Source organism: Oncorhynchus mykiss, chromosome 3 (assembly GCF_057628025.1).
Source record: "Oncorhynchus mykiss isolate SJ-2025 chromosome 3, ASM5762802v1, whole genome shotgun sequence".
Lineage (NCBI taxonomy): Eukaryota > Metazoa > Chordata > Actinopteri > Salmoniformes > Salmonidae > Oncorhynchus > Oncorhynchus mykiss.
The window spans coordinates 33,951,666-33,965,867 of record NC_143024.1 but is presented as its reverse complement, the minus strand read 5'-3'; the positions used below and the strand labels follow the sequence as shown (position 1 = coordinate 33,965,867).

Here is a 14,202-nt window from a genome sequence, read left to right as displayed (position 1 = left end):
GCTGACTGTTTTCTTCCTTTATTTTGGTTGACTGATAAAAAGTTAATTCCAATTTAAATACATGTGCACACTTTAATAAACGTCAAAGCACATAAAACTAGAGATAGAAGTCAACCACTTTGATAAATGTGGCAAGAGAGGTTGTACTGGGACAGTAACAGTATGGGTCAGAAATAACACTGGATGCCAGAGAGACACAAATTAGAAATAGCGTTAGCCATCCAAGTTCATGGATCCAAACTGCTGTGAAAACAAAACATATTACATTTGTATACCCATGTCCCAGACACACAACAGCACCAGTTAAATACCATTTAAGTACCTTATGAACACACATCCGAACTGGGCACAAACTGGTTGAATCAATGTTGTTTCAACGTAAATTTGTCAATGTATTGTAACATGGAATCTATGTGGAAAATATATTGGATTTGAAAAAACTATTGTTTTGAGGGTGAAATGTCAACCACAGGATTATGTCATCGTTGTAACCCCTTTTCAACAAAGACAACCCTTGTGTAAAATATGTTGAATTTGTACCTTTGAAACAACGTCAGATCTTCAACGACATATCCACTATCAGAAAAAAAAACAATAGGCTCAGCAGCACCTTCTGTTGGAGAGATGATCTATATACAGTTATTCATTTGGTCTCCCATCCAGGGTTTTAACCAAGCCCATTCCTGCTTAGCTTTGATATTTGTCACCAAATATCAACATTTGTAGGAGATGTATCTTCTGATTGGATAGTTGCATCTGTGCCACTGACTTAGTCTGGCTTTAATTCCAGTTCGTCTACAAATTAATAATTGATATGTGGAATTCATGTCTCCATCTCAACCAAAAATCTAAGTTAAAGAATAGGACTAAATCACATCTAACTTGAAATGCACTTCAACTTTGATTTAGTCATATTCTTTCATTTTGATTCTTGGTTGACATAAATTCATGTAGACAAACTGGAATTAAAGCCATACTAAGTCAGTGGCAAAAAAAGATACATCTCCTTCAAATGTTGATATTTGGTTGTGTTGACAACCAAACACAATTCAATATAATTTTTGCAATACAGTAAATAGCCTATTAATTTGACGACAAATTATATGTTGGATTCACGTCTCCAACTAAACCAAAAATAAAAGTTAAAGAATAGGATTAAGCCAGTGGCTCAGATGAAACCATCCAAGCATTAGGCTATTTTACAAACTAATGTAAAGGTATTTATTCAACCTTAAAATGAGTAACACGCATCCATGGCCAAATTTTGAGGTTAGCCTACAGTAACTATAAATATCTTCTGTAATAATAGAAATTGGGCATGTTCCAAGATAGCATGCAAACACCGCAGGTTTGTGGTGATCTTCACAATTGCTATAATAATCTGCGCAGATTCTAGCGCGCTATTGATCACTGTCACAACAGTTGCTAAATTAAAAGATGTGATCCAATGTGACTGCTATCACTTCAAATCTGTTGAATCTATGGAACTAATGAAAAAACAAGTGGTCAATGTATAGCAGCTGTTACATGTTATGAGTAACTCAGTCTAATGAAAATAGACTTATATCTGAGTAAAAATAGATGTTCAGCGTCTGTATTCTAAAAACTACTTGTTTTGCTTCTTTGGTACTTCTAAAAATGTCTACACAGGTCTGAAACTAGCCCAGTGATATATGGTTGGGAACTTTGGACAGTGATATATGGTTGGGCCAGTAACCAGGTTTCCATCCAACCTTTTTATGCGAGTAAAGTCGGATTAAAAAAATGCCACGACAGGCCTGATGGAAACAGCACATTTGTCGGTAAACTTTCCAAATTTCGACAAAACTAAATACGCTAGACAAGGTGGGATCTTTTTCTGTCTGTAAAATGAATTATGCGAGAAATATCGGTGGAAACGCATTTATGTGCAAATATTGATGTAATAACTGTCATATAGAAGTACATTTGGAGTCGTGATATTGTGTGGTCCTCCCACTACGACTCAGGAAGGCATACAGTTTATTAGGCTATATGAAATAAATGATAAACTTCACAGGGTGGTGAAAGTGCACGGTGATGAGCCTTTCCAATAAATATCGAGGGTCTTATTCTGGTGACATGATGATCGATGCTTGGCTGCCGTTTGACAAATACAAATAATCATGCTCTTATCCGTAATAATCTCATCATGTAGACTAGCCTACCTGCAAACTGTTGGCTAGAGCGCACGTGCAAAGACCAGAGATTCGCAATATAACGCAACATTTTTTCTTAAAAGAACAGCAAATGCGACGGAAACCCATTTAACTTGTATTTAATGGTAATTAAATCGCAAAAGGTGTTTTTATGTGCACTACGTCATCACGCACAGACTGTTATCCGCAACAAGTCAATGTGATGGAAACATCTCTGGTGGGAATGTGCACATATTGTTTTAATGCGGATTTTAGAATATTCGCATGAAAATCTGTCACCAATAGGATGGATACCTAGCTATTGAGTGAGACAGAATCAGAAAGTAAAATGATTGATGTGGAAATAGTAGAATATTAGCTATGAAGGGTATGGTGAACTCGAAGTACTGGGTGTTAGTTGCATTTAAAGATCAGAAAGGTGCTGTTAAAAGCAATGCAAAATATTTTAGGTGGAAACTGCTGACAAATAAACTAAAGTGCTTTGACATGTAAAGGATTGACCCCGGCTCATTTACATGTTACTGATATTTACCTGTTCACCAGAACAGGTCAATATTCCAACTAAAACCTTTAAGTGGTAAATTGAAACTTTAGAAACTGATTTTACATAAAAAATATGAGTATGTCCTTTTGTATCATCTGTAGCTTAGATCGATGTGAGCTGTACCCTGGCCTCTTGAAAGACTGATTTTTGAAAGTGTCATGATACTGATAAAAACATGGAATGGGTGAAATGCTTTCAGTGCCTTCTTTTGATTTCCAGATAAATAGGGAAGATGGGGGTGATATTCATCCCCTGTGATGAAACAAGAAAACAACAAAGACTTGTGCTACAAGTTGATACAACTAGGAGCTCTAACTACAGAAAATATGTACATGCATTCTAATATATATTCTTTAGCATGTTTTCATATGTAAAAGTATTTAAAAATACAAAACAAAATATACAGCTAATCAAAAATACACTATTAAATCTCCAGGTTCGCTGGCTTCACAGAGACATTAAAAAATACAATAAAACCAGACTTTACAGTTGGGTCGGTTACCACAGCAACGAAACAACGGAACCAGGCAAAGAGAAGAAAGAGGAAAGCAAGATGGTGTAATAATGAGAGGTAGAAAGAGAGGGCAGGAGAGAGACTGGGGGCAGTTCAGTCGTCACCACTGTCGCTGCCTGACTCGCTCAACTGGAGGTCATTCCCTGTGGACACACCAACACACACATTACTACATTGCAACCACAAGCTAAATACTTCTATCAAGAGATAAATGATTAGTAGTAATCCCAACGTAGAGTGCTGCCCTGGTACTCACTGAGCGTGTTCATCAGCTGGTTGCTGCCCTGTTGCCTGTCTGCTCCTCCGTTGACCACGGGGTTGGGGGAGGGCTGGATGTGGGGGAGAGGGAGTGGGACAGGTTGGGGATGAGGGGCGTCATGCTCCCCATCACTGCTGGAGCTGTCGTCCCCACTACCAGAGCCACTGGCAGAGTCAGATGAGCTGCTGCCGCTACTGCTGCTCATTTGTTCAATAACATCCACCTCCGCTCGCAGCTCTGTGCCAGGCCAGGAGGGGGCGACAGAGTTAGTACACAGACAAAGTCAATAGAGAAACAAGAATGATCACTGGGTAAAAGTGCTGGCAACACATGAAGAGGCTCACCTCTCTTGATGTCATCTAGCTGGGGCTCAGGGGAGGGGTTGTCCTTGGAAGGGGAGGGGGAGGTCTTGGCCCCTGCACCAGGCTTAGTGGGGGCACGGAACTGCGCTGGAGGCTGGGTGGCAGTGGCACGCACCGACTGTTGCTCAATCCTGGCCTGGATCTTACTGCTGCCCTCCGCTCTGAAAAACAAAAGTCAACAGCTGCACATGTACTGTCACAAATGATCTGCAAAACACACTTCTCCTAAAGGTTAATTGTTACTATGCATTTTTGAGACAGTGTTTTGGTTAACACCTGGTTTTCTTGACCTGGATACTGCTGCTCAACTTCTCCAGCATGTACTCCCCAGTGTCATGATTGATGATAAGAACACAGTCTTTCTGATATGGCCGCTTATTCCCTTTGAATACTGTCATGGGTGGTGTAGAGCCCTACGCACAACACAATAACAAGTATCATGATCAAGTACACAGTTTGCTTTCATCTTTCTGCAGTGGAGTTATCAGAAATAACTTTTGTCATTGTACAGCACAGGCAAAAGACCACAGTTGAGTAACAATGACTAAAAAACACCCACTCTTACTGGAATGTGAGGTAATGTGATGGTGACTTCCTCTCCTTTACCGACTTGCAACTCTCCCTCGCAGCTTGTGTCAATTGAAGCTGGTTTGAAATCATCTACAAGTGTGAAAGAGTGAGAAAGGTAATTATGTCAGAAATACTACTTACCTGTCCAAAATTGTAATCAGTAACCTAACTTTTGGATTAGGCAAACTCAGTAACGTAATCTGATTACTTTCCCCTTAAGGGGCATTAGAAGAAGTAAAAAAGGACCCATCAAATGCATTTGGTGTGTCATCATAGTGGTCTCTGACTTGTGGTCAGACTAGCTCAGGTGGAACAACCTTAAAATTAAAAAACTTCTTCAGGATTGGTGGGTCCCCTGCGGGACGGTTGAGCTAACGTAGGCTAAAGCGATTAGCATGAGGTTGTAAGTAACAAGAACATTTTCCAGGACATAGACATATCTGATATTGGCAGAAAGCTTAAATTCTTGTTAATCTAACTGCACTGTCCAATTTACAGTAGCTATTACAGTGAAACAATACCATATTATTGTTTGAGGAGAGTGCACAATTTTGAACATGAAAAGTTATTAATAAATAAATTAGGCACATTTGGGCAGTCTTGATACAACAGTTTGAACACAAATGCAATGGTTCATTGGATCAGTCTAAAACTTTGCACATAGATTGCTGCCATCTCGTGGCCAAAATATACATTGCACCTGGACTGAAATAATACATTATGGCATTTCTCTTGCATTTCAAAGATGATGGTACAAAAAACGGTTGTTTTTTTCTTTGTATTATCTTTTACCAGATCTAATCTGTTATTTTCTCCTACATTCCTTCACATTCACATTTCCACAATCTTCAAAGTGTTTCCTTTCAAATGGTACCAAGAATATACATATCCTTGCTTCAGGGCCTGAGCTACAGGCAGTTAGATTTGGGTATGTAATTTTAGGCGGGAAAAAAAGGGCCCGGTCCTTAAGAGGTTTTTAAACTTGCACCTTTTTTCAGTACTGAATTGAATGTCATTGAGAAAACAGAAAGGTATTAATGTATTTTTTTACAAACATCCTTTCTGAATTTAAAAGTAATGACCTATCTAATGTACACTACCTACGTTTTCAAAAGTATTTGTAATCTGATTACAATAGTTTTGCTGGTAACGTTCTATCGTACCGGATTACCGTTAGTTTTTTTGTGCTAGCTAACTAACAATAACTAGCTACATTGTTAGGTAACGTTAGCTAGCTGACGAAGATAGTTAGCTAACGTTATCTAACTTACAAACTTGTCAAAAGGCGTGACTAAAGTTGGGTATAGTAAAATAAACGTAACATATTTACACATTTATATTTAATCAATAAAAATTGTCTACTAACATCTGATGGTGTGAAATGATGATTTTGGCCTCTTCTCAAAGCTCTCTCCGAGCTTCAAAACATGTTCTTCTTTGTCCAAGAGCGGATTTGTACTCCCATTCATGACTCTGCTAGAAGTTTAATATTCCCATTTATTTAAATTATGCTGCGTTATAAAAGTGAATGATAATAACGTAGTATATAAGATACTTCAGCTAGCTATGCAGCTAGCTAAGCTATTTTGAAAAACAATCCCTAAGTCACATGACCACTCCTTTTCCTGTTTGTTCCAGTGCTGAAATGTCACCGATAGGATCTGAGCACCCTAATCGGGTTTACCCCAAAATAAACACCGACAAATCAGCATATTTACTACATTAGAATTAGTAACGATGTATTATTAGCTATTAGTATAATAATACGATTTTCACTCACACGAATAAGTACAACGTTTTTACTGACTGAGATGAACAGGCCGGAATCATCGTAATCAAACACTGTTCCCACACGGATGAGGAAGACTGTATGCCACACGAGAAGTCTTAGAACATTTATGGAACATTTGCGTTCATAAAAAATGTATGTGAAAATATTTCCTGCATTTTCAATAACAGTCTATCTATCACTATAAAGTGTTAGTGCCATCCATTAACATTAGCAAGATAATTTCATATGGATTGATGAAATAATAGATTTGAGGGTGTCAAGGAAGTTCTGCTATTAGCTTCTGCCGTTAATTACAGTAGTGCAAGTTATGGCACTATCAAAGCAAGACGACACAGCCAATGTTGTACTCCCTGGAGAGGAACCCAAAGACGGATTGCCATGTCTTACCCCACCTGTCCAAAGCAAAACATCTACTGGCAGGACTTTGAATGAGAAAGAGATGGAGAAACTGACAGGTGACCAGACTTTGGTGTCTGATTTCAAGCAGATGAAGTTGGAAAAGGAGGCACAGAAAAACTGGGACTTGTTTTACAAAAGGAACACAACAAACTTTTTCAAGGATAGGCATTGGACCACCAGAGAGTTTGAAGAACTGAAAGTGTGCCTTGAGGTAAGACAATGACGTAGGAAGTTGTTAGGTTTCCAACTAGGGGTGCATCTCAATAAATTTCTCAATATGGTACGTTTCTCTTTCAGTTTGAAGCCCAGAAGCTGGTCCTGCTTGAAGCTGGCTGTGGGGTTGGGAACTGCATCTTCCCACTACTGGAGGAAGACCTCAACATCTTTGTCTATGCCTGTGACTTCTCACCACGAGCTGTGGAGTTTGTGAAGGTAAGAAGATGTACCACTGATGACCCAGAGCCAGTGGGACTTTTAACAAAACAACCCTGATATCCAGTGTCATTTTCTCTTTGTCCTCAGCAACACTCCCTGTACTGCGCTGAGCGCTGCAGTGCGTTCCAGTGTGACCTGACTAAGGATGACCTGAGGGGTAACGTCCCAGTGGGATGTGTGGATGTGGCCACGCTCATATTCGTCCTCTCAGCCATCCACCCAGACAAGATGCAGCAGGCTCTGGACAACATTTACAGGGTGAGACAGGGCTGAGGAAAAGGATGAAACTGCAGTAAACACTTAACACCCTCAACATAACTTGTGACTGAATTGACGTTCTCTGTGTCAGGTTCTGAAGCCAGGGGGCATCATTCTGTTCAGGGACTATGGCCTGTATGACCACGCCATGATGAGATTTAAGGCTGGAAACAAACTGGGAGAGAACTTCTACGTCAGACAGGATGGTACCAGGTCTTATTTCTTCTCCAAAGGTCAGTCCATTCATCTTTCCTCTCCTACATTTTCCCTCATAGTTATTTTAGCTTTTTTGTCTTTCTTTATTGTCTTTTTTTTTTGTCTTTTCGAATTACCCACAAGCAGTAAGCAGTCGGTCTGGTCTCTTCTATGGGACTATATCTGTGTTTATACATTTTGAATCATGGTTATTGTCTAATCTTGATTATTGTCCAGTAGTGTGGTCCAGTGCTGCAAGGAAAGACCTAGTTAAGCTGCAGCTGGCCCAGAACAGAGCGGCACGTCTTGCTCTTAATTGTAATCAGAGGGATGATATAAATACTATGCATGCCAGTCTCTCTTGGCTAAGAGTTGAGGAGAGACTGACTGCATTACCTCTTCTTTTTACAAGAAATATTAATGTGTTGAAAATTCCAAATTGTTTGCATAGTCAACTAACACACAGCTCTGACACACACACTTATCCCACCAGACATTACACCAGGGGTCTTTTCATAGTCCCCAAATCCAGAACAAATTCAAGAAAACGTACAGTATTATATAGAGCCCTTATTGCATGAAACTTCCTTCCATCTCATATTTCTCAAATAAACAGCAAACCTGGTTTCAAAAAACAGATAAAGCAACACCTCACGGCACAATGCCTCTCCCCTTTTTGACATAGATAGTTTGTATGTATGCATTGATATGTAGGCTACGTGTGCCTTTTTAAAAATGTATGTAGTTCTGTCCTTGAGCTGTTCTTGTCTAATGATGTTCTGTATTATGTCATTCTGTATTATGTTTCATGTTTTGTGTGGACCACAGGAAGAGTAGCTGCTGCTTTTGCAACAGCTAATGGGGATCCTAATAAAATACCAAATCTGAACGTCTGTGTTTCAGAGCTCCTTGCAGACCTGTTCAGAGGGGCGGGTTTCGAGAGTGTAACCAATGAGTACGTGCTACGAGAAACGGTCAATAAGAAGGAGGGGCTTTGTGTGCCCAGGGTGTTCCTTCAAAGCAAGTTCCGAAGGCCAGACCAATTACAGGGCTCCTGAAGTCCCTTTCCTCAACAAATGTTTGAAACCTTCAAAGGCACAAATGGACTGAAACCTTCATATATAAATGGACATCATTGGACAAAAGGCTACACTGCCGTATCGCTGATCAAGTGCTGCTTGTTTGATTATGCCTTTTTATTATTAGAACTCAGTGGTGGAAAAAGTACCCAATTGTCATACATGATTAAAAGTAAAGAAACCTTAATAGAAAATGACTCAAGTAAAAGTCACCCACTAAAATACTACTTGAGTAAAAGTTTTTTTTTAAATAGTATAATCAAAAGTAAAAGTAAATGCTATACATTATTTTAAATTCCTTATATTAAGCAAACCAGAAAGCACAATTAGTTTTATTTACTGATAGTCGGGCACACTCCAACACAGACATAATTTACAAACAAAGTATTTGTGGTTAGTGAAGTCTGCCAGATCAGAGGCAGTAGTGATGACTGCGCGTTTTTTTGATAAGTACGTAAATTTGACAATTTTCCTATCATGCTAAGCATTCAAAATGTAACGAGTACTTTTGATTGTCAGGGAAAATGGGAGTCAAAAGTTTTTTTAAATCTTTAGGAATCTTTAGGAATGTAGTGAAGTAAAAGTTGTAAAAAATATAAATTATAAAGTACAAATACCCCCAAAAAACTGCTTAAGTAGTACTTCAACGTAGTTTTACTTAATTACTTTATGATTACCAATGATAAAACTGTATATGATGGAGAATTTCTTAGAGAGAATGGTTTGGTTGTGTAGTTTCAGAGTTGTTAAAGTTCCAATACTATTTTTTGCTGCCAACTTTTCCAATCATGTAATACATTTTCTTTACCACAAGGGGGCAACAAAATCTGTATAAAAAAAAATTCTAACATCAAGTGCTCCTTGGTTAGTCAAAATAAATATTCATATATTTTATCCTGCTCAATTTGTTGAATGTTTCCAGTTGATCATGTTTACCTAGCATTCATACACAATGTGCATAGTTGGCAAACCCATGTTGACTTCTAAAAATGTAAAAGTGATGATTTAATGTAGATGTCATGCACCTACTAATCTCTCGTGGAAAGATGCATGTAACATATCTGACACAATTATGCTAGATTTGAGTTCTTGGTGTCTGAGATTATGCACCTTAATGATTTTAAGTGGGCAGGATTTGTTTTAGTGCAACAGTAACAGATCCTGATATTTTAAAATTGAGAATACCTCTGATTTTATTTCTTTAGGCACTGAACAACAAGCATCTGGATTAGTTTTTGAGACCACCTCTTCTTTTTCTGCCCCCCCCTCCTCCCTCCAAATCCACCCATCTGTGACACCACAAAGTGACCCCTGACCCTGTAGTAGGATAGTGACCCCGGACCCTGTTCAGCAAGAAGCTGAAATTGTTAATCACATGTAACTTTTTCAAAGACCTTACAGGTGTGTGTGTATTTTTTCCACATGTATTTTTTCATGTGGAACTGACCCCACCACGCGTTTGCCCTTTCCAACAGTAGACTGGGTCTGTGTGGGTTTGTGCCATGTCACCTTGGGGAAATGAGACAAGTGTCACTCCTCACATCATCAGGAACGGGAGGGCAGCTGTATCCACAGCACACGAGGAGTCTGACATTCAAGGAAATGCCACAACCCCACCAGACACTTGGGGCTCAAAGGCCAGCTCCCTTCTGGCTTTTTATAGCCTATTCTGGGTTTACTGACACTGCTGTTTAAAATGGGTCTGACCATCATTTCAACATCCCAGAACCAAAGTCTTGCATCTACTTTGTTTATTTAACCTGGCAAGTCAGTTAAGAATAAATTATCATTTACAATGACAGCCTACCCAATTGTGCGCCGCCCTATGGGACTCCCAATCACAGCCGGATGTGATTCAGCCTGGATTCGAACCAGGGACTGTAGTGACACCTCTTGCACTGAGATGCAGTGCCTTAGACCGCTGCGCCACTCAGGAGCCCATTTTAACATCTGTCCACAAGAGATTAGTCTGAGAAAGGCTTTGCACAGTTTCACTGACATTCATCTCTGATAGAGCTCTATCATTTGTTTAGAAATGGGGTTGATTTATAGATCAGATAATCAGTGCAGCTCCCAGGTCAGACCGACCCTACCCACTGGGTACAGAACTCAATTCAACGTCTATTCCACCTTGGTTCCACGTAATTTCATTGAAACGATGTGGAAATAACATTTATTCAACCAGTGTGTGCCCAGTGGATAGTGAATAAGCACAGTACCCGCCATTTCCATATCCCGTCAATAGGAAGTCTATAGCAACACAATGAGTCGTTGAGGGAGTACACAGGGGCTCCCAGTCCAATTCAAGGTCCCCATCATCACTCATCACCTGTCACCATTATAACGTTTGTGACACAGGTACACACCCTGATCCGTCCTGTACACACACACACACATAAACAAGTGGCGCCCGTCTTTCTATCACGTGACGAGTGGTCTTACTGATGGTCCAGGGGAATCATTATTGTGAGTCTTTACCCCCAATAATGTTCTCTTAATGTAACCCAGTCCACATTCACTCACTGCTATAACACTTGGCACTTTTCCCCTAAACATTTACAGCACTGTGGTGCTTATCAACCTCTTAGGATCCTTTGTATATGAAGATGCTATAGATGCACCTGGAATGTTTTGTGAGGTGGAGCCCCCACGAGTGTGATATTGCATAAGAGGAATGTGATAGGAGGGATTGCAGGGTATGTGTCTCAGAGATAAAATATAGTACATATCTCTATCCTCAATGTTCTGAACGTTCCGCCCTACTCAACGGGACCATGGCAACATCCGTCTCTCTTATATTGCTGTCTTTTCCTTTATAGAGAGGGCACTTCCTGTAGAAACACAGGCTCAGGCTGAGGTCAGCTCTGCTCCACAAAGTGGAAGAGAGCATTGAAGAGGTCATAGCCTTCTAGTACTCTATATCTGGAGGGGTTTGACATATCCTGTTATTCAGATGAATTCCTTTGGGTGGACAGAACATGCTGACTGCTGTAGATGACCTTGTGCTTTTGATAGTAGTTACGGTGATGTAAAGTGGGAAGCTGTACGCTTGTGAGAAAAAAGGCTAGTACACTGTTCCCTGTATAATTACCGTGGAAGGGATCCCTTCCTTAATGATATTGATTTAAGTTTTTTTTTTTAAATATATATATATATATACACTGCTCAAAAAAATAAAGGGAACACTAAAATAACACATCCTAGATCTGAATGAATGAAATATTCTTATTAAATACTTTTTTCTTTACATAGTTGAATGTGCTGACAACAAAATCACACAAAAATGATCAATGGAAATCAAATTTATCAACCCATGGAGGTCTGGATTTGGAGTCACACTCAAAATTAAAGTGGAAAACCACACTACAGGCTGATCCAACTTTGATGTAATGTCCTTAAAACAAGGCTCAGTAGTGTGTGTGGCCTCCACGTGCCTGTATGACCTCCCTACAACGCCTGGGCATGCTCCTGATGAGGTGGCGGATGGTCTCCTGAGGGATCTCCTCCCAGACCTGGACTAAAACATCCGCCAACTCCTGGACAGTCTGTGGTGCAACGTGGCGTTGGTGGATGGAGCGAGACATGATGTCCCAGATGTGCTCAATTGGATTCAGGTCTGGGGAACGGGCGGGCCAGTCCATAGCATCAATGCCTTCCTCTTGCTGGAGGTCATTTTGCAGGGCTCTGGCAGTGCCCCTCCTGCTCCTCCTTGCACAAAGGTAGAGGTAGCGGTCCTGCTGCTGGGTTGTTGCCCTCCTACGGCCTCCTCCACGTCTCCTGATGTACTGGCCTGTCTCCTGGTAGCGCCTCCATGCTCTGGACACTACGCTGACAGACACAGCAAACCTTCTTGCCACAGCTCGCATTGATCTTCCATCCTGGATGAGCTGCACTACCTGAGCCACTTGTGTGGGTTGTAGACTCCGTCTCATGCTACCACTAGAGTGAAAGCACCGCCAGCATTCAAAAGTGACCAAAACATCAGCCAGGAAGCATAGGAACTGAGAAGTGGTCTGTGGTCACCACCTGCAGAACCACTCCTTTATTGGGGGTGTCTTGCTACTTGCCTACAATTTCCACCTGTTGTCTATTCCATTTGCACAACAGCATGTGAAATGTATTGTCAATCAGTGTTGCTTCCTAAGTGGACAGTTTGATTTCACAGAAGTGTGATTGACTTGGAGTAACATTGTGTTGTTTAAGTGTTCCCTTTATTTTTTTGAGCAGTGTATGTTCACAGTCCTACATGTGGCATTTTGGGGCTTATGGTTTAGATAAGTATTGGAGAAACACTGTAGGCTATGCAGTTATGAATGCCTATTGAAATACTAATCCTGATTTCACATTGGTTCTTGATATGCTGCATACTCCCACTCCCCGCCTGATCACTGCCATCCTACTGGGCTGTATACAATATATGTGATCCTCCTAAATGAGGCATGTTATTCTCTGTCGGTGAATGGGTAGCGGATGTATTCCAAGACGGCTTTCCAAACGGGACACGACCCAATCAGATTGGAGCGCTGTGGAAAAAGTCATTGAGGTTTTCCTGACTGGTTGATCTGCTTCCTCCCGTCGTCGTGTCTCGTTGTTAACACTGTCAGTGAACTGGAGTTCTGACAGGCCCGCTCTAGCTGCTCTGTCCGATGGCTTTAAGGTGAGCAGCCAGACAGTCTGAGTTACATAACTGTCAAAACAATCACCCCCCTCAATCTGCTCGTCTGCCTGCCAGCCATCCTCTGCTTCTCTCTTTTCCCCTCTGATGGGCATGGGGAATGAAAACAAGGGTGTCTGGATGTGGGTATGACAGAGGGAGAGAAAAAGAGAGAGCGAAAGAAGGAGCAAGTAAGCACCTGTGTTTGTGTTGACTGTATCTGTGTGAATACAGGTCCAAGAGGTGTGTGTTTGTGTTGACTGTATCTGTGTTAATACAGGTCCAAGAGGTGTGTGTTTGTGTTGACTGTACCTGTGTGAATACAGGTCCAAGAGGTGTGTGTGTGTGTTGACTGTACCTGTGTGAATACAGGTCCAAGAGGTGTGTGTTTGTGTTGACTGTACCTGTGTGAATACAGGTCCAAGGGGTGTGTGTTTGTATGTGTGGGAGAAAAAGAGGGTTTAATACCTGGATGTAGTCCCACACTGTAGAGATGCTATCCTCCTGTCCTAGCTATGGGAACAGCCCTAAAGGCAGCACCATGTCTGAGTACCCTGTACTTACGTACTGTAGCTCACCTTACTATCCACGGCTGTCTAATCACGCACAGCAGCACCGATAAGGACCTCTTATATGCTGAGGTTAATGAACAAAATGGGCTGTTGAGCAGAACTGTGTCAGGATAAGGGTCCTTCACTGATGATGTGAATGGGTGCTAGCTATTTGCCTATCTAATCATATTTACTATATCTGGGTCACATGGTGTCTGAATCAGGATGGGACAAACACAGATAACAAGACGTGAACCCAATGGAAGATTAGATTGTATGGGCTCAATAACATTGATAGGTCTGTCCTGTCATCATAGTGCACTGCAGTAAAATAACTGGAAATCCAGCATTCTAATGGTAGTTGAATGATAACCGAGCCTTATGTTCTAATGTCAAGCAATTGCACTGATATG

General features: G+C 40.8%; 2 protein-coding genes across 4 annotated transcripts; one reads left to right on the top strand and one right to left on the bottom strand.

The window, feature by feature from the left end:
• Nucleotides 1–2: 2 nt before the first annotated feature.
• LOC110514168 (ELL-associated factor 1) lies at nucleotides 3–6,263 on the bottom strand. Of its 2 annotated transcripts, none has more exons than XM_021593691.3 (6): nucleotides 5,793–6,263; nucleotides 4,416–4,516; nucleotides 4,133–4,269; nucleotides 3,839–4,017; nucleotides 3,492–3,731; nucleotides 3–3,378 (listed from the first exon to the last, which is right to left on the bottom strand). In XM_021593691.3, exons 1-6 carry the CDS (start codon nucleotides 5,893–5,895, stop codon nucleotides 3,329–3,331), a joined length of 810 nt encoding a protein of 269 aa, XP_021449366.3. In that variant the 5' UTR covers nucleotides 5,896–6,263; the 3' UTR covers nucleotides 3–3,328. The 2 variants fall into 2 exon arrangements, with proteins under 2 accessions (XP_021449366.3, XP_021449372.3); XM_021593697.3 differs by having other exon boundaries at nucleotides 4,422–4,516.
• Nucleotides 4,440–9,488, top strand: LOC110514157 (tRNA N(3)-cytidine methyltransferase METTL6). Of its 2 annotated transcripts, XM_021593683.3 has the most exons (6): nucleotides 4,440–4,541; nucleotides 6,065–6,828; nucleotides 6,915–7,049; nucleotides 7,140–7,310; nucleotides 7,402–7,543; nucleotides 8,409–9,488. In XM_021593683.3, the coding sequence occupies exons 2-6, from the start codon at nucleotides 6,526–6,528 to the stop codon at nucleotides 8,561–8,563; spliced, it is 906 nt and encodes a 301-aa protein (XP_021449358.2). In that variant the 5' UTR covers nucleotides 4,440–4,541; nucleotides 6,065–6,525; the 3' UTR covers nucleotides 8,564–9,488. The 2 variants fall into 2 exon arrangements, with proteins under 2 accessions (XP_021449358.2, XP_090085130.1); XM_090229004.1 differs by lacking the exon at nucleotides 6,065–6,828 and having other exon boundaries at nucleotides 4,442–4,541.
• Nucleotides 9,489–14,202: the final 4,714 nt, after the last annotated feature.